Source organism: Hydra vulgaris, chromosome 09 (assembly GCF_038396675.1).
Source record: "Hydra vulgaris chromosome 09, alternate assembly HydraT2T_AEP".
Taxonomy (NCBI): Eukaryota; Metazoa; Cnidaria; class Hydrozoa; order Anthoathecata; family Hydridae; genus Hydra; species Hydra vulgaris.
This window is the reverse complement of record NC_088928.1, coordinates 18,995,471-19,015,003: the sequence shown is the minus strand read 5'-3', so window position 1 is coordinate 19,015,003 and position 19,533 is coordinate 18,995,471. Positions and strand designations below refer to the sequence as shown.

Below are 19,533 nucleotides of genomic sequence, written 5' to 3'. Positions count from 1 at the left end.
ACTGAAATCACAATGATGGATGCTGCTCAAGAATTAAAAGATTTGAAAAATGATCATTTTGTTTTAAACTTCATTACTGGCCGTTTGCTAAATCCAATTGAAGTTGTAGTATCATGTGATGGAACTTGGTAGTGGCGAGGCTACTCCTCTAATAATGGAGTTGTTTCTGTTATTTCAATGGAAACAGGCAAAGTATTAGATGTTAAAGCAATGAACAAGGTATGTAAAGGTTGTTTTCTAAAAGAACACTTAAAGAAAGAAAACCCATTTGCCTAAGAAAAATGGCACAATAAACACCAATGTACTTATAATTATCAAGGACTATCTGGTGGTATGGAGCCAGAGGAAGCCCGCAGAATATGGAATAGGTCTATTTCAAAACATAGTCTGCGATATACGTAATTTTATGGTGATGGAGATAGCAAAGGTTGTGATTCTGTTAAAAATGTTTATGAAGGTGTACAAGTAAACAAACTTGAATGTGTTGGACATGTTCAAAAAAGAGTTGGAACACGCTTACGTAACCTAATAAAAAAGAAAAAAGGTCAAGGTGGTCGCGGAAAATTAACTGATGCAACTATTGATCATCTCCAAAATTATTACGACATAGCAATTTGCCAAAACAAAAATGATTTAAACGGTATGAAGTCTGCTATTAGAGCTACGCTTTATCATGTTGCCTCATCAAAAGATGAAAATTTACATTTTCCTTACTGTCCTGAAGGTGCAGTTTATGTCGGAACAATCGCGACAAAGCAAATCATACCTCAACATATATGCCTGGCCCTGGTTTACCTACATCAATTGTTTGGAAACTTAAACCAATTTATGATAAGTTAAGTAATGACATTCTTTTTAAAAAATGTCTTCATGTCCTTACCCAAATAACAATGAATCATTTAACATGACAATATGGGAGCGTATACCAAAAGGTCATTGTGTTTCGCTTACACGTCTTCAGTTTGGTGCTTTTGATGCAGTTGCCCATTTTAACATTAGTAAACAAGCTAGTGTGGTTATTTTAGAAAAAATGGATTTGAAACCTGGAATGTACTAGTTAGAAGGATGCAGGCAAATAAATAAAAAACGATCATATTTAGCCAGATATAAAAAATAAAACGGCGTAAAAAAACGCAGAAAAGTAATTCGAGGAAAAAAGAAAAATAGATATGATAAAACTCTTGAAAAAGAGGGAAACCCATATCAAACTGGTGCATTCTGAGATTTATCTCATTTATTTTATTAAGATTTGCATATATATGTATATTATTTAGAAATTTTTTATGTAAGCATTTTTAAAAGCTGTTTTTCTCAGATAGAGGTTTTTAAAGACGCCAGCCAACAAATCTAAAAAACCACAAGTGGCGTAAAGATAAAATTTTTAGTATAAATGCATTTTATTGCCTTCTGTGATTTAAGTGCGGCAGATTTTTTATAAAATTTATTCCAGTCCTGGAATAGGTCAACGAAGTCACAAAATTCAAATAAGTTTTTGGCCCAATTTTGGTCCCACTTTTTAGCCTATTAAAAAATCATATCAAAAATCTGTTTTACTCATATCACAGAAAAACCTTGCAAGAACAATTATCCAAATAGAGATTTTGTTAAAGTTGTGTAGATCTTGAGATACGCTGGCCGGGGTCTTTCAATAACTTTTTGGTTTTTGGTGTATTTTACAGGTGCATTTTACCAAAAAAGAGATTTTTTTTTAAAATCTAATATTGTTATTTACATTAGGTATATAAAGTTAAATTTATAAAATAATAATTACTCAAAAAAAAAAATTCTGAGGGGTATTCCACCTTAACACAGAAAATTATGGTGAAAATAATCATTTAACCCTTATTACAAAAAATAAGATTGCACTTTGTTTGTATAAAATGGGAAAATATAAAAACGCCTTAGAAATTAATTATTCTGTTGATAAAATAAAAACAAAATTTTTGGGAACAAGTTATTTATCAACAATAGGCACTAAACATAATATTGCACTCTGTTTGTACGAAATGTGAAAGTATAAAGACGCTTTGGAAATTTATTATTCTTTTGATAAAATAAAAACGAAAATGTTAAAAATTGATCTTTTATCAGCAATAGATATTAAAAATAGTATTGAAAGCTTTTTATACAAAATGGGAAATTACGCGGAAGCTTTAAAAATTTATTATTCTGTTGATAAGATAAAAACAAAAACGCCAGGAACTAATCATCTGCTAACGATGGATACAAAAAAATATTATTGGTAACTGTTTATGCAAAATGGGAAAGTATATCGAAGCTTTAGAAATTTATTATTCTATTGATAAAATAAAAACTAATATTATAGGAGTTAGTCATCCATCAACAATGGATACAAAAATTAATATCGGAAATTGTTTGTGCGAATTAGGAAAGTACAACGAAGCTTTGAAAATTTATTACTCGGTTGATAAAATACAAACTGATGTTTTTGGTACCAATCATTCTTCGACAATGGATATAAAAAATAATATTGGAAGTTGTTTGTACAAAATAGGAAATTATAACGAGGCTTTAGATATTTACTGTTCTGTGGATAAAATATAAACTGGAGTTTTAGGAAACCGCCATCCATCAACTATGAAAACAAAAAATAATATCGGGAACTGCTTGTGCATTATGGGAAAATATACTGAAGCTTTAGAAATTTATCATTTTATTGATAAAATACTAACTGAAATATTAGGAATCAATCAACAATTAACAATAGGAACAAAAAGAAATATTGGAAACTGTGCAAAATGCAAAAATATGATCAGGCTTTAGAAATTTATTTTGTTTATAAAATTCAAACCAAACTTTTAAGAGCCAACAATAAAAACAAAAAACAGTATCAAAAACATTTTGTGGAAAATGGAAAGTATAGTAAATCTTTAAAAACATGCTATTCTATTGATAAAGTCTGTACTTCAAATTTATGAATTAACACTCGTAAAAAAAATAATCTTGTATTTTAGATTTTAGGCATAAGGTTACACAATACAGCAAGTTCAAACAAGTTATTTCTAAATTGAAAACTTGTTTAAAATTACTTTATAGTTAATTTTTTTAATTACTTATATGACAAATCGTTACCTAACAAATTATGAATCTTGTTAGAAGATAAATTTATTCATTATACTTATGTATTTTATAACTTTTTTCATCAAACGATAATTTTTGGTCCTAAGTCATCACTTATCTAATATCTTATTTTAAATGTCAAAATGGGCAAAGAAAGACCTTTACGTTCTTAAAGTAACTTGTTTTTTTTTCCGACTAAGTTAGTATGCAATGATAGTAAAGTGCTGATAGTAAAGTACATACAAATTTTGTTTGACTTTCCAGTTCATCGGCTCTCTAACTAATGTTAACACCTCATGACATCTGACGTACTAATCAAACTGATTTTTCAGAAATTCTTTTGATAGCAATATTTCGTACATTTCATCTAATTTCGTTCTTCATATTTCCAGGCTCCTCCCTTTTTTTTTTAAGGAAAGAAAATTTTAAGGAATTTTAAGAAAATAAGGAAAGAAAATTTTAAAAACAAGCTAAGGCATAAATATTTAAAAAAATGTTGGTTAGGCTTAATGCAAACAATTTAAAGGTACTTTATACAGGGTTGATAAAAACATATAACACTAGAACAATTTTTATCATTTTCTATTTATTGAGTCTGTATAAAAACACAATAACACTTTTTTTCCAAGAACATCTTTGACTAGCAACAGCCTTAATAAATTATAGTGAAAATAAAATTAGTTATATGGCTCGACAAAATGTATAGTTTATAAAATATTAAGATCTGGGTAAGAGAACCCATTTTTGGTTTTAATTTACATTTCCTTAAAGAGATGAAACTATGTTGTTCATAGGATTAGAGGAACAGAAGAACAATGGCATCAGACCCAATTTTGTCTTTTTTTTATTGATAAATTTCTTTAAAACATTGAAATCTTTTTTTCTCAACTCTAAAGCTTCTTTGGTTTACATACCAACGAGCAAGATTTTAGCATAACCAATTAGTTGCCTCAAATACATCCTAGTCGAGAACAATTGCTGCACGTTTTGATATATAGCATGTTTCAGTTCAAAAACTCTGTATATTTATTAAAGGAGTATGTCAAAAAAAATTGACTATTGCTTAATTATCCTAAGATTTCTAATAAGACTAATTCGTAGTTTTGATTATCATATCATTTAAAGAGTTAAAACCCGCATAACCAGTGGTAATCATGGCTGGCGTAAACAACAGTGGGTGATTCACATGTTGTGTTATTGCTATAGATTCACAGAAGACAAAAAGACTAAAAAACAACAGTTTCCTATAACGGAGCTTGGATTATTAGCCGGGGAATATGCTGTATTTTAATTTTATCTAGAAAACAACAATAACGGTAACAAAGTATATATCTAGAAATTTTTTAAATAATCACTGTAGATAAGAAAAAGAAACACTATATAATTATAACTATTATAATATAATATAATATAACAATATATTTTTTCACAATAATTTTTCCGTAAATCTAACGATAAAAAACCTATAATTTACAAACATTTTAAGTTACTTTTTGTAAACGCTTTTTAACGCTCTTAATGACAAATTTAGATTTTTTATTTTAGGTACCAATGATGTTTAAGTTCTTTTTGAATAAAAAGTTATATTAACTTTATTAAATGCTATTAGATAAAACAAAAGTAAAAGCGAAAAATATTTTTGTAGAATGCCGCATTAAATTTGTATGATTTCAGCCATTTCGTTTCTTGGAATGTACACGTTTATAAATTTGTCGAATAAAAATAACTACGAAAGTCTTTTCGTAAAAAAATCTAAATAGTTCTTTAAATGCAAGTAACAGAAAAAAATTAATTTACTTTACATAATTAAAATGTACAAAATGTAACGTAAATATAATATAAGCTTTATAACTTAGTATTTAGAATAAAAGCGTATATAAAAATCGCTAAAATATTAAACGACAAAAAATAAAAAGAGTTATAAGCATTTGCAAGTTGATTTAAAATTCGGTTAAGTATTTAAAGTTACTTTAATGAATTCTCGTTTCATTTATTAGCTTTGAGATGTTTAGCCGAAAGGAGTTTCGATTGTCGCAACGAAGCTTTAAAATCATCCATTAAAAATTTAGTTTAATAATAACAAAAATATTTCGAATATTTGTAAAAGTTAAATCAGATCAAAAAAATATTTATTTACCCAAAAATGAACTTTGTTTTGCATTGCAAATTGGTTTATAAACATTAGAGTGCTATATATATAGCACTCTAATGTTTATATATATATATATATATCTATATATATATATATATATATATATATATATATATATATATATATATGTCAATATCAAGATAATATGATCAAGCATTTTTTAATCTTTGAGATAGATAACGTTTAGACATGGAACGAGCTCCAAACATTTATATGTTTATACTTATGTCAAATAAAGATGCTTTGCAAAAAATTGCGATGATTGGAGTGTAGGAACAAAAGAGCCCTAAAATTTTAGCCGCAACTGCTTCAAACGTGAGAGCAACAAGTTGATAAAATATTATTTTTACTATTCTTAACTAAATTTAAATTCATGGATAAATTTTTAACTTCATATAATACTCTCTTAGCGTTCAAAAATTATAACTATATAAGAGAAGGCTGAATAAGTGCGAATTTCATAACTGCGAATCTGCATAAGTGCGAAGCAGTTGCAAAGAAAGAAATCGGCATAAGTGCGAACTTGCCAATTCGCCACTTATGCCAATGTTTGCAAATTCTTTCGGCGCACTTATGCTAATTCGCGCTTGTGCCAGTTCGCACTTATGCCAGTTTTTGCAGTTGGTTCGCACTTATGCCAATGTTTGCAAATTCTTTCGGCGCACTTATGCCAGTTCGCACTTATGCCAGTTTTTGCAAGTGATTCGCACTTATGCCAGTTCGCGCTTGTGCCAGTTCGCACTTATGCCAGTTCGCACTTATGCCAGTCGCACTTATGCAGATTCGCAGTTATGAAATTCGCACTTATTCAGTCGCCCCCTATATAAAATTTGAACCCCATCAATTAGAGGGGGTTACAAATTTTATAAGTTTAATCATAGTCATAGTATTTAAATACTATGACTATGGTTTAATAATAAATTTTAATTTAATCTCAAACATCAAAAAACGCTCACCAGTCCCTGCATATATATATATATATCCATCGTTGTGGTAAAAATTAAGACACAAAATACAAATTTTTAACAGTTTTCAAATTTTAATTTAGGAAATAGAAAAGAAAATAAGTGCTATAAAGGAAGATATTTTTGTTGAAGTGAGAACTTGTATAAAGTTTATTTTTTTAAGTAAATTTTCACAATGTATTTACAAAAAAACGATTTTGGCGGGATTTATTCTATTGACTTTCTTTAAAAATCGAGAAACAAATTGCGCAAAAAGTTTATCGTTCATTAAAGTTAATAAAATTAATTAATAGACTAAAGATGAGGTTATGTGGTCCATTACATCATCATTATCATTAGGTTTATTGGTCATTATGAGGTTATGTGGTCCATTACATCATTACATATTAAATATACATTAAATATAATATTATATTAAATAGTAATTTGTCTTCAATATAACAAACTTTATATATATATTTGCTTTCAACCACAAAATAAATATTGACACAGATCTCTTTGTAGCAAAATAAAATTATCATGGTTAAGTGAGATTTAAAATCAAATATATAAAGTTAATATTGGAATATGTTTTGATAAATATTAGAAATAGGGATAATGAAAAAGGATAATGAAGAATAAACCAACCATAGACAATTACAGCGATTTGAAGAAATGATTATGCATTGAAGAAGATTCTGATTTTCAAGTATTGAAGGGATCAGACAATAAGCATACTATGCAGGCAACAACAACCTCATACCAAAGAATGGTAATTAAATGTTAATGCGTATTGTGCTTTTACTGCCATTCTGAAGAAAATAAAAGCAATTTAAAAGAAAAAGGAGGAAACATCGTACATATCCAAAAGGTCTTCAGCATAGGAAAAAAGTACCCAAGTGATTTTACTGTTATCAAGAATCTGCTTTCATTAAGTCTTCTACATTTATCACTTTGCTAACCTTCATTTTAACAACTTTGAAAAAATTGATTATTAAACCACCTAACGGAGACAAATTGAGTGTAAACGTTTACAAGAAATTAGTTGCGTCGGATATCTTTCATGTCAAGGAATTTCATTGTAGGAGCTCAATAATAATGATAAATTAACTCAGATTTTGTATTGTCTTGGAACAAAATACAAGAAAATATCAACCCATCTAAAGGCAGATCAGGTGGAAATACATTCCTCATGACATCCAGAACGAATTGTTGCATATCATGGCATAGTTTTAAGAATAAAAGTTTCAACAATTTGTGGTCCAAATTTCTATTTCATTATGGCTGACAAGGGAACAGATTTTGAACAGTAATCATTTTGTGTACATCCTGCTGCTATGACCAATAATAGTTTGGAACTTTAACAGCGCTCTAACCAACTGAGCTATCCCGGCTCGGACTAATTAACTGAACTATCGTGGCTTTAACCAACTGAGCTATCCAATACTCTATCCAAAAGCTCAATGAACTTTGAGTAACAACAGACCATTTTTATAACTGTCATAGCTGTTTTTATTGTTCTCGTGATAAAGTGTTTTAAAAAATACAATAGACAAAGACTTTCTAAAGTTATGGGAGCAATCAGCAGAAAATTTGGATTTCATTACAAGACCAAGGATCAAAGGCTGTAAAAATCAAATGAACTTCTTAAACTTATATTTTGGTCTGTATTTAAGCTAACAACTGAATGAAATTAGGGACCTCTCAAAAACTTAGAAAATAGTTTGTTGTTTAAATATTAAAAAACATGAGGAATAAGTAAAAATTTAGCTTGATTTACAAAAAGATAAGTGTCAGCTAAAAAAATAAAAGCGTTTAACTGCCTAGTTTCTAGTTTTCTGAGAAAGAAAAAATTCTATTAGTTTTTACTGCATTATCTCAAAAGAAACCAAGAGGGGCAACAGCGAGAGCAAATTATGTGGAAAATCTGTATTACTATGGAGCTTATGATTCTATTATTAACTCCATAAAAGATTGATTTTATCAACCAACGCTGATGCTATTTTTTTAAGCAGAGCAGTTTATTTGAAAGTGGCGAGCAAACAGTGTTTAACCAATGAATTAAAAATACTAGAGATTCATTTTGATGACTTTGATGGTGATTCATTGGTTTTAGAGCTTCGAGTATTTCCAACAGTATATTCAAAAGTAAGCCCATCAACTTGGAAAAAGTAATATACGTGCTAAACTTATTCTCACAAGAAAAATAAATATTATACAAAAATTGCCTTACTGTCACAAGAATTATCCTGACAGCTGGTGCTGTCAGGATGATTCATTGATTCATCCTGACATGATTCAGAATCATCCTGCAGCTTGGTGCAAAATGGTAAAAAAAACATAACAATTATTAAATTTGATGGATTTTTATTGAATCAGGTATAAAGATAACCACTTTACCATGGAAATAACATATACAAGAATCTTGCAAGGCCAATTCATGTAGAATCAAGTGCTATACTAAAAAGTATGTTAGGATTCAATCACTGAACCTCATGCTAAAAAGATGTTCAGGTTATCTAAAAAATATAACTGAAATTAAAAATTAATTTAGCTACCTTTACAATTGATGAAGAGCTAGTAGATAAGGAATGTGGGTGGACTTTTGGAAGAAACAAAGGCTCATATTTCCTATCAACCATACTTTGTGCCTTTTTATTCAATATTTCATCCATATTTACGATACTCCTATTGTGAAAAAATTTAAATATCATGTAAACTTTAGGATCCAGATGTAATTTAAAAATATGATAAATATCGAATCAGTGTGAGCAACAGTTGTTTCTAAATTGAACTCTGTGGATTTATTTAAAAAAAACTTTCTTACCACTTAACTAAATCTAGAGAAATTAAGTATTCAAATAACCAATTTTTACATTTTTAATTGTAATTCAAAAATTCTTACTTACATACACAAAAAATCATATTTGGAAGTATTTTTTCTTATTAACTTTTTTAACACACACAGGCATGTGTGTGTGTTCTCATAGCATAAATGCTCATTAGAAAAAATTCAAAGTATATTTTTTGTACCGATAATTTGAGGCAAATTCAATCACACATTACTATTATTTGTACCAATCACAGCAAAATCTCTGACACATTACTATAATTTGTACAAATCACAATGAACACATCACTATTACTTAAGTCTAAAACGAAACTAAAATATGCCTAAAATTTTGTCAATTATATGAGAATGATGTTGTTTAATGAATTAATTTGATAAAAATTAAACAGTCAAAATCATCATAATATTATGGGTGTTATCATTTTGAAAAAAGGATTTTCTTATTTTGCATAATTTACATATAAATGTAAAGTAAATATATAACATAGAAAATAAATTAAAAATTATTTTAAAAAACCTTTTCACTTTTTCATTCAAACTAACAGCTGAATGACTATCTGAAAAAAAATATTTTCAAATTTTTGTTATTTTTTCTTCCCATTCATATACTATTTATGTATTTACTATTTGTGTTATTTATATAGTATATTTATGTTACTTATATAGTATATTCGTGTTACTTATAAAGTATATTTGTGTTACTCATATAGTATATTTATGTTACTTATATAGTATATTCGTGTTATTTATATAGTATATTTGTGTTACTTATATAGTATATTTGTGTTACTTATATAGTATATTTGTGTTACTTATATAGTATATTTGTGTTACTTATGTAGTATATTTGTGTTACTTATATAGTATATTTGTGTTACTTATATAGTATATTTGTGTTACTTATATAGTATATTTATGTTACTTATATAGTATATTTGTGTTACTTATATAGTATATTTGTGTTACTTATATAGTATATTTGTGTTACTTATGTAGTATATTTGTGTTACTTATATAGTATATTTGTGTTACTTATGTAGTATATTCGTGTTATCTATATTGTATACTTGTGTTGTTTATATAGTATATTTGTATTATTTATATAGTATACTCGTGTTATTTATATAGTATAGTTGTGTTATTTAGTATATTCGTGTTATTTATATAGTATATTCGTGTTATTTATATAGTATAGTATTTATTAGACTTTACTTACTATCCAGATTATTTTATTATAAAAATAACTATGCATACATATTTTAATAATAAAATAACATGAATAGTAAGTAAAATATTTATTTGTTATTTTTACTATTTATTTACTAATACTACTTTAATACTACTTTTGTTTATAATTTAAGAGCATAATCATGCATACACATTATTCTGTATTTTATTAAAATTAAATAAGTTATATTATTTTTATTTATATAAATTATTAAAATAATTTAACTAATAACATCTTTTGATAGAACATTATGATAAATTTTATTAAATATATATATATATATATATATATATATATATATATATATATATATATATATATATATATATATATATATATATTAAAACCATTTCTTCAATAATTCTGTTAATACTTTAATTCTTTTAAACACTTGATCATAAATCCGTTCAATGTACCAATCACAGCAATAAAAAGATAAAATATAATTATAGTACATACATAAACATGCAGCCGTAGGGTTTCCAATTGGTTTTAACCGATAACCAAAAACCGCGTTTTTTTGTCAAAACCGATATAAATGAAAACTGTCGATTTTCAAAAATGGTTTTTATGCGATTTTTTTGTATAATGTCTTTTGAATGTTTATTTATTAAAGAAAATTATATAAAAAACAAATTTAAAAGTAATTAAATTTTTATTTTATCATTTAGATTGTATGTTGCTGGAAAGCTTGACACATCTTTTCATTTTCAAAATTATTCAAGTAATCTTAAAAAAAGTTTGATTAACAAATAAAACATGCAAATATATTTGAATATTAAGTCTAAAGTATAAAATTTAATTTTTTAAAATATTAAAATCATGTTTTTAAAATAATTATTAAAATCTTTTTAAAAAAATTTTAAAATGAAATATTAAAATCAAAAATTTAATTTTTAAAATATTAAAATCATGTCATCAGTTTGGAAATTTGCTACTTGGCGTAAAATTCCAAATTCAAGAGATGCTGAAGGCATCTGTAATAGATACGGTTCTGTTGTAACATGCTCCTGTGTATCCACAACTATTTTGCAGAATCATATTTTGCGTCATGGAATTATTATCGATAGTCCTTCGACTGAAGAATCAAGCAGTAGCTCAAATCCACCACTGGAAAAAAAAAACTAAAACCATGGACAGTTGTTTACAAAAAATGAGCCTTAAAAAAATTGTAGCTGATCTAGCTACAGATAGTGTTTCGCTTAATGCGATAATGAACAATTTTATTCGCTCATTGATTTAACAAAGAGGAAATCATCTTCTTAAAAACCTTACGACTGTGATGAATTTAATCCATCAAGATTTTCTTATAAAAAGAAAGTGATAAAACAAAAAATTATCAAAAAAATTCTAATGGGGCATAAATTCAGCTAAATTCATGAATAATACACATCTTTGAGGCACACAAGATACATTGGTGTCAACCTGCATGAAAGTGAATGTAAGAAAATCTATAGTATTAGCCTCATTAAGATTTATGGTTCCTGTCCAGCTGAAAGTTTAATTCAAAATATTAAGTATCATTTGAATTCATTTGGTGTCTGTATGGATAGAGATGGAGTAGGTTCAACTCAAGATGGTGCAGCAATAAACCAGAAGCTCATGCATTTAATGGACATTGTTGATCAGTTTTGCTTTAATCATGGAATTCATCTTGGTGTATGCAACACGTTATACAAGAAAAATAAAGACACAAACGTACCAGTTCCCAAAGAAATGGACAGTGATTCAGAACAGGATGATCATGGAATTTACGATGATAATTTTAGTTTTGAATCAGTAAACAATAAGAATAATGTTGACTACCCTAAAAATTTAATACCCTAAAAATTTAATACTACCCTAAAAATTTAATGAATGCACAAAAATAGTGAAATTTATAAAAATGTCAAGATATTCTTCATCGTTGAAATTCACTTTTTTCATGGCTGTGCCTTTGTTAAAAATTAGGAAATGTTTATTCCTGATTTTTGCTGAATTAAATGCTCTTGATACAATTAACAAGTTAGATTTTGAGTCATTAGCTTCATTACATGCTGCTTTAGAGCCAGTAAAACTAGCAGTGGAATTTCATAGCAGAAAAAATGCAGCGAAATCAGATACTGTTCTTGAGTTCGTGCTTCCAAAACTATTTCCTATAAATACAGAGATCGCATTTTTATTGCATTCAAATTTAAAAAAGCACGCCGATGAAAGAATTAACAGAAATGTTATACAGTTGTTAAGGAAATTTAAAAAAGCACGTCGATGAAAGAATTAACGAAAATGTTATACAGTTGTTAATGTCTAAAAGATCCTTTAGTTGTTCCATTAAAAAATATTTTAGATATTGCTGGAAAACTTGCATTTAGGCTTTTTGGATTTACTTTTAATGATGAGGAACCACTATTAGCTGAAGCACCATGTACAACATTAGAAAGTTCATCTGTTTCTCTTTAGGACGAATTAAACGCACTTCTCAATAAAGATATCATCACACACTTGCCCAAATCTATTGATTAATTCAAAAGGCTTAAGCAAGAGATTTCGTTGTACCGAAATACGGGAAAAAGAACACAAAATCTTAAAAAAATTTACAATGCGATTCTCTCTATAAAACCCACACCAACAGATGTCAAACGCATTTTTTCAAGCTTCTCAATAAAGAAGAAAAAATGCGTTTGACATCTGTTGGTGTGGGTTTTATAGAGAGAATCGCATTGTAAATTTTTTTAAGATTTTGTGTTCTTTTTCCCGTATTTCAGTACAACGAAATCTCTTGCTTAAGCCTTTTGAATTAATCAATAGATTTGGGCAAGTGTGTGATCTTTATTGAGAAGAAATTTTTTTACAATAAAAATAAGTCATTATAAGTTTTATTTCGAAACATAAACATAATGTTAAAACAATTTGTTTAAATAACTTATTTGATAAACAATACAAGATAAACTTACATAAGTTTCATTATTTAACAAGAAAAACCAAAAACCACGGTTAACCGCGGTTTTTTTCTTAATTAAAACTGAAACCGAAGTTTTTTATAAATATGGTTTTTTGGAAACCCTAATGCAACCTTGTCGCAAGGGATCTGGCTCAGAGCCATGAGGTTGGTGATTCAATGCCAGCTCGAGCCCAATAAGCAACATTAGGCTAGTTAAATGCTCTTTTGCGGTGCTCTGTGATAAGACCATAAGGACTTCTGGGAGCACGATAAAAACAAAAAAAACAAACTAAATTTTTCATTATGTATTTATGTGAGATTTAATTTCTTATCTAACATTTGACAGGGGTGTGCTGGCTCAAAAAAGCCCATGCGGGATTTTTTGAAAAAGGCATATTTGTGCAGATTTTTCAACATGCTTAATTTGAAGGCTTATATATATATATATATATATATATATATATATATATATATATATATATATATATATATATATATATATATATATATATATATATATATATATACAGTATCGGACAAAACGAATGCAACCAAATAATGCTAATTTAGTTTCTTTATATAAAAGTGCTGCATTTTTTCAATTTAGAGAAATAACTATGTAACTGTTTAGAGACAAAGTTCTTCAAGTTTTATTCATCACAAAGTTCATTAATTGTACACGAAAATTAATAAATTAATCAAAAGTATTAAAAAAACTTGATTTCCTTCTGGACAAAACAAGTGCAACTCGACAAAATGTTGACCAAGCTGTACTTCGCTATCAATATTTCGTGGCGAATACTTTGTTGTCGATTACAGCCTTGCATCTTCGAGGCATAGATTCGAACAGATGATCAATGAAACTTTGTGGAATCGCTGCCCAGGCCGTTAGGATTCATTCAAACAGTTGATCCTTATTACGAACACCTTCACGATTAATTCTGCGGTTGAAGATCTCCCACAGGTTCTCGATAGGGTTGAGATCCGCAGATTGAGGCGGCCAATCCATCACCGATTGGTGGTTGTCTTGAAACCACTGCTTGACTACTTTTGCAGTGTGTTTCAGATCGTTGTCTTGCTGAAAAATCCATTTTATTGGCATATTCCATTCAGCATGAGGTAACATAACATCTTTCAGGATATTTTTATACATGAAACAGTCCATTATTCCATTGTTTCGATGTATTGGACCTAGACCGTTAGCTTAAAAACAACCCCAGACCATTACATTGCCTCCACCATGCTTCACGGTCTTATGGCAGTAACATAAATCAAGGCGTTTTCTGGCGGGTTGACATACACAGCAAATGCCATCGCTCCCAATGATGTTGAACTTCGATTCATCACTGAACAGGACAGTTCGCCATTTCTGCACATTCCAGTCAATATGAGATGTAGCAAACAGGAGTCTTTTCTTCTGGTTTTTTAGTGAAATTAGCAGTTTCTTTGCAGGACGCAGAGAAAACAATCCGGCTTCAACAGCATGTCGTCTGATTGTTCGATCCGATACAGGCAGCTCTAATTGCTTTTGTATCTCAACTGATGATATGCATGGATCCTTCTTGACGGATCTGACGATCATAGAATCCTCTCTATAAGTGGTGGAACGCGGTCTTCCACCTTTGTTATCTGCTGCCCACTTCCCCGTAGAACGATATTTGGAACATAGTCTTGATACAGTCCATTTTTTCACGCGACATATATCACAAATACTTTTTTGTGACATTCCACTTACGTAATCGCCACCAATTTTCTTTCTTAGTTCCAATCCAAGACTGTCGGGAGCCATTTTTGCACTTGAAGTCATAAAAATAATAAAAATAAATAATCGCGCTTCTCAAGGCTTACCATGTTATATATACCTTGTGATGATACAATAATGCTCTGTGGAACGCAACGTCTTGGTTGGATGTGGACTGTATTGATGTAATGAAACACTTGTTGTATTTCACTTCTTGTATTGATGTTCTTCGATAAAACACTTTGATAAAACTCACTTCGATAAACTTCTTGATAATACTGACTGATTGACTTCCATATACTGACTGAATTACATGTCGATTTACATGTCTCTTATATAGTAAAATGAACCTGTGTGAACCTGTTCTGGAAGATTCTAGATGCTTCTTTTCGATGCTTCTGGAAGCTTCTGGATACCCCTGGATGCTTCTGAATGTTTCTGGATATTTCTGGATACTACTGGATGCTTTCAGATGCTATTTCTGGAAACTTCTGGAAGCTTCTGCATGCTTTTGGAAACTTCTGGATACTTGCTTTAAATATTAAAAAAACTTCCGTGACGTTGACACGGATCAGACTTAAGAAAATGAAACAAACCAAAAAAGTTGCACTTGTTTTGTCCGCTGCAAAATTGCACTTGTCAACAAAATTCTGCCTGTGTGCTGTCACCTGTCAGCTAATTGCTCATGTCATGGCATGCTATGACTCCAGACTCCTGAACTGTTTGCTGTGGTAGTATAGTTCGTTTTGTTTTTAAGACATGTAAAATTAGGAACACTTTTTAGCATTGCTCGATGTTGGTTGGAGTTGTTTTGTCCAATACTGTATATATATATATATATATATATATATATATATATATATATATATATATATATATTTGTATATATATCATTTTTAGAATGTAGTAAAAGCAAAAAAATTCAAAGGATAAATATCGATAGGCTTATGCGGGATTCACGCATAGCTTCTGGGGCCAGCATGCCACTGCCTTCTAACCAAGAGGGAGTCCATTCTGTAAATAAACATGTTATTTTTCATCATGCCATTCAAACAACGAAAAAATACAAGCAATACCAACAGAACACATTTCAAAGTTTTACCTTAAAGATTCAAAGGTAATATTATATCATGTTTTTGTTTAACAGAATGGTATCTTTTATAAGGTTCTAAAAGAAAAATATTGCTGCATTTTATATATTTCCTTTTTTCAAACATTTGAGTTTGAAAAAGATCTCACTTCTGCTACAGCATGGGGCTCACAGTGGCTGGTGAACTTTAATTCAGATAAAACTTTTTTTCAGCCAATCGTTATCGCAATAAATTAGATATTCCTATATTTATGAACGGTGATGTACTCCATGAGTCACCTACCCTTCATCTTCTAGGATTAACTTTTACTTTTGATCTTTTTTGGAAACCATTTATCAAATCCATTACAAAATTAGCATCTGCTAAGGTTGCATCTCTTTATCGAGCTTACTCTGGATTACACTTTCTTACTCTGGATTCTATTCTCTATCTCTGTAAATCTCAAATCCAACCTTGTATGGAATACTGTTACCATATCTAGGACAGATCTTCTAATGAAGCCCTTTCTCTTATAGACAAGGTGTAAAAATGCATTAAAAACATAGTTGAAACTGCTCTTGCAGCCAACCTCCAACCATTATCACATTGTTGTAATAGTGCTTCTCTTTCTCTTTTCTACAAATACTATAATGGGCACTGCTCTAAAGAGCTAGCGTCTCTTGTGTCATCTACTAAAATTCATTCTCGTGTTACTCGTCATTCAATTAAGTCTCATTCTTTTTCTGTGACTGTTTTTAAGTGCTCCAGAAACTCTTATTTCTCTAGTTTTTTTCCTCGAACATCAGTTCTTTAGAGTTCGCTTTGTTCATCTTGCTTTCCTGATTCATATAATTTGCAATCCTTTAAGTTGTTTGTCAATCTTTATCTTGCTTTTCAATCTTCACCTTTTCTTGTCCAATAACTTTGAACTCTAATTAGTGGTTGCTTGCAGCCTTGTTGGAAGAGAAGATGTTAAAAAAAAAAAAAATTAAAAATATATTATATTACCTAAACCTCTTTTTTTTTTTCCTTCCATTTTTTTTGCTCTCTTTAATATTAGTTTAGCTGTTGTTCTATTATTAATCCCCCTAAAAGTATAAAAAAATTTTTTTTTAATAAAAATATATATTTTTATATAATCCCCCTAAAAGTATTAATTTTTCTTTTTAAAAAAAGGGTATTTTTTATATAATCCCCCTTAAAGAAACAATTTTTTTTATTAATAAAAAGGTATTTTTTATATAATCCCTATTTTTTATAAAAAAATAGCAACCTGCAAAACTTAATTCAGCTGTAACAATATATTGGTTATTTAAAAACTTACAACTATGGTATTAAAAACAACAAACCAATCTTTAGTAATGATTTCAGTTTTTTTATCTTTTTGAGAAATATATCGCGCATTATTGATTGTCGCAACTAAATTTGGTGAATCATTGTTACCAATGGTTGAACAAGGTCTAACCCAACTTTCATCTATACATGAATGGAATACATTCTAATAAAGACAATAGAAAAATATTATGATAACATATTACTTGAAAAATATGATTATCTAATTAATAGCAATGATTAATAAAAACTAACAACAGCAATAAAAAATTTTTTTACTTTAGATTGAACCGTTTTTAAAACATCTTTAGATTCTTGAAACCTAAGAAATATAATATGCATCACTATAACACTATACATAATAATGCTACAATTTATTTTCTCTACAAAATATTTTTTAAATGAATAATCTGGAGTCAAAATATTTTATAAACTTGTTGAAAATATCTTTTACAAGCATAACATTGCAATTACTTTTTCAATACTATTAAAGATCCTATCTTAATTTATTAAAAATAAACTAAAAATAAAGTTACTAAACAAAACTAACTTTTGATTTGGCATGTTCTCTATCATGCTTTCAATAAATTCAAATTGGTCGAGATCCACTTCTTGATTATAATCAAAACTACTGTTACTTGAATCACTTTTATTATTTGAATCATTTTCATTATGTATTATATCTATGGAGTAACCTGTTTTTAAATCAGATTTAACATCACTCAGGTGAGTAAGGAAAGATGATTCAACTTTTGTATTCATTCTCTTGGGATTTTCATTACAAACTTTCTGAGAACAAAGAGTATTGTTTTGAAAAGTTTTTTTTGGCTTGTCATCATTTAAATCTAAAAAATCTGAATAAGCACTAACTGATTCAGTTTTTTTACTTTGAGAACTTAGTTTTTCAAAATCATTAAATAGAGGTTTTGTTGGAAAACATAAACTTGATTCTACAATTGATCTCTTTAAAACTATACATGAATCTTCAGATACTTTGCAATTGATATTTGGTTGAGCAAGATTGGATAACTTGTTAGATATATAACTTTTGAACATTCTCTAAAGAAAAATAATTAAAAATATTTAAACTCATACAAAGAGCAACTAATAAAACTATCACTGGAGTAAAATAGAATTAGAAACAACTTTATTAAATTTTTTGAAATGAAGAACATAATGTAAACTAGCATGATACTCCAAGATTGATCAATTCACAGAGAAAAAGTAGACTACATAATTTACTTATTAAAAGATCTGGAGTAGAGTATAAAGCAAAACTTCTTATCAAATCGCATTGTTCAACTAATAAATTGTATATGGCAGTTTCAAAGCAGAGGCAGTGACATTGCAATATCAGAGTAGAGGTAAAAGTAAGAAAACTTAAAATAATTATGTAACAGATTAAATAATAAAGCTTCACTTATTAAAAAATAAAAATTTTTAATCATTTTGGAAAACATATTATTAATGCCATAACAAGAAACCATTCCAAGAATGCTGATAAACATGGCTATTAAAATAATGACTGCAGTTTATATAACATTATAAATATTTATGCTGTAAAAACTTGTTGGAAAAATTTATGTAATGATAACTTATTATATTATGATGTGTTATGTTATATATATATATATATATATATATATATATATATATATATATATATATATATATATATATATATATATATATATATATATATATATACTATTTATATATTATATTATGTTATGTAACAGTAATTTTTTATTACATGTGTTAACTTATATGTGATAACTTATTATATTATGATGAGTTATGTTATATATATATATATATATATATATATATATATATATATATATATATATATATATACTATTTATATATTATATTATGTTATGTAACAGTAATTTTTTATTACATGTGTTAACTTATATGTGATAACTTATTATATTATGATGAGTTATGTTATATATATATATATATATATATATATATATATATATATATATATATATATATATATTATAACTTATTATATTATGATGTGTGTATATATATATACACACACACATATATATATATATATATATATTATATTATGATGTGTTATGTTATACATACATATATATATATATATATATATATATATATATATATATATATATATATATATATATATATTGTATTATGTAATGTATTAATAATTTTTTATTAAATGTGTTATGTAAT

General features: G+C 27.9%; 1 protein-coding gene across 16 annotated transcripts in view; it reads right to left on the bottom strand.

The window, feature by feature from the left end:
• Nucleotides 1-4,686: 4,686 nt before the first annotated feature.
• Nucleotides 4,687-19,533, bottom strand: part of LOC136084622 (myb-like protein X) — a 54,001-nt gene continuing 39,154 nt past the window's right edge. For 6 of the 16 annotated variants that reach the window (XM_065804948.1, XM_065804951.1, XM_065804954.1 and 3 more), the window contains 7 exons: nt 17,870-18,378; nt 17,599-17,641; nt 17,337-17,485; nt 16,996-17,075; nt 9,546-9,585; nt 8,736-8,865; nt 4,953-5,123 (listed from right to left, as the gene is read on the bottom strand). In XM_065804948.1, coding sequence (XP_065661020.1) covers nt 5,052-5,123; nt 8,736-8,865; nt 9,546-9,585; nt 16,996-17,075; nt 17,337-17,485; nt 17,599-17,641; nt 17,870-18,378 — 1,023 coding nt within the window. In that variant the 3' untranslated portion in view covers nt 4,953-5,051. Of the gene's footprint in view, nt 4,834-4,952; nt 5,124-8,524; nt 8,638-8,735; nt 8,866-9,545; nt 9,586-16,995; nt 17,076-17,336; nt 17,486-17,598; nt 17,642-17,869; nt 18,379-19,533 lie in introns of those variants that run through there. The other 10 variants (XM_065804950.1, XM_065804952.1, XM_065804956.1 and 7 more) reach the window with 6 other exon arrangements.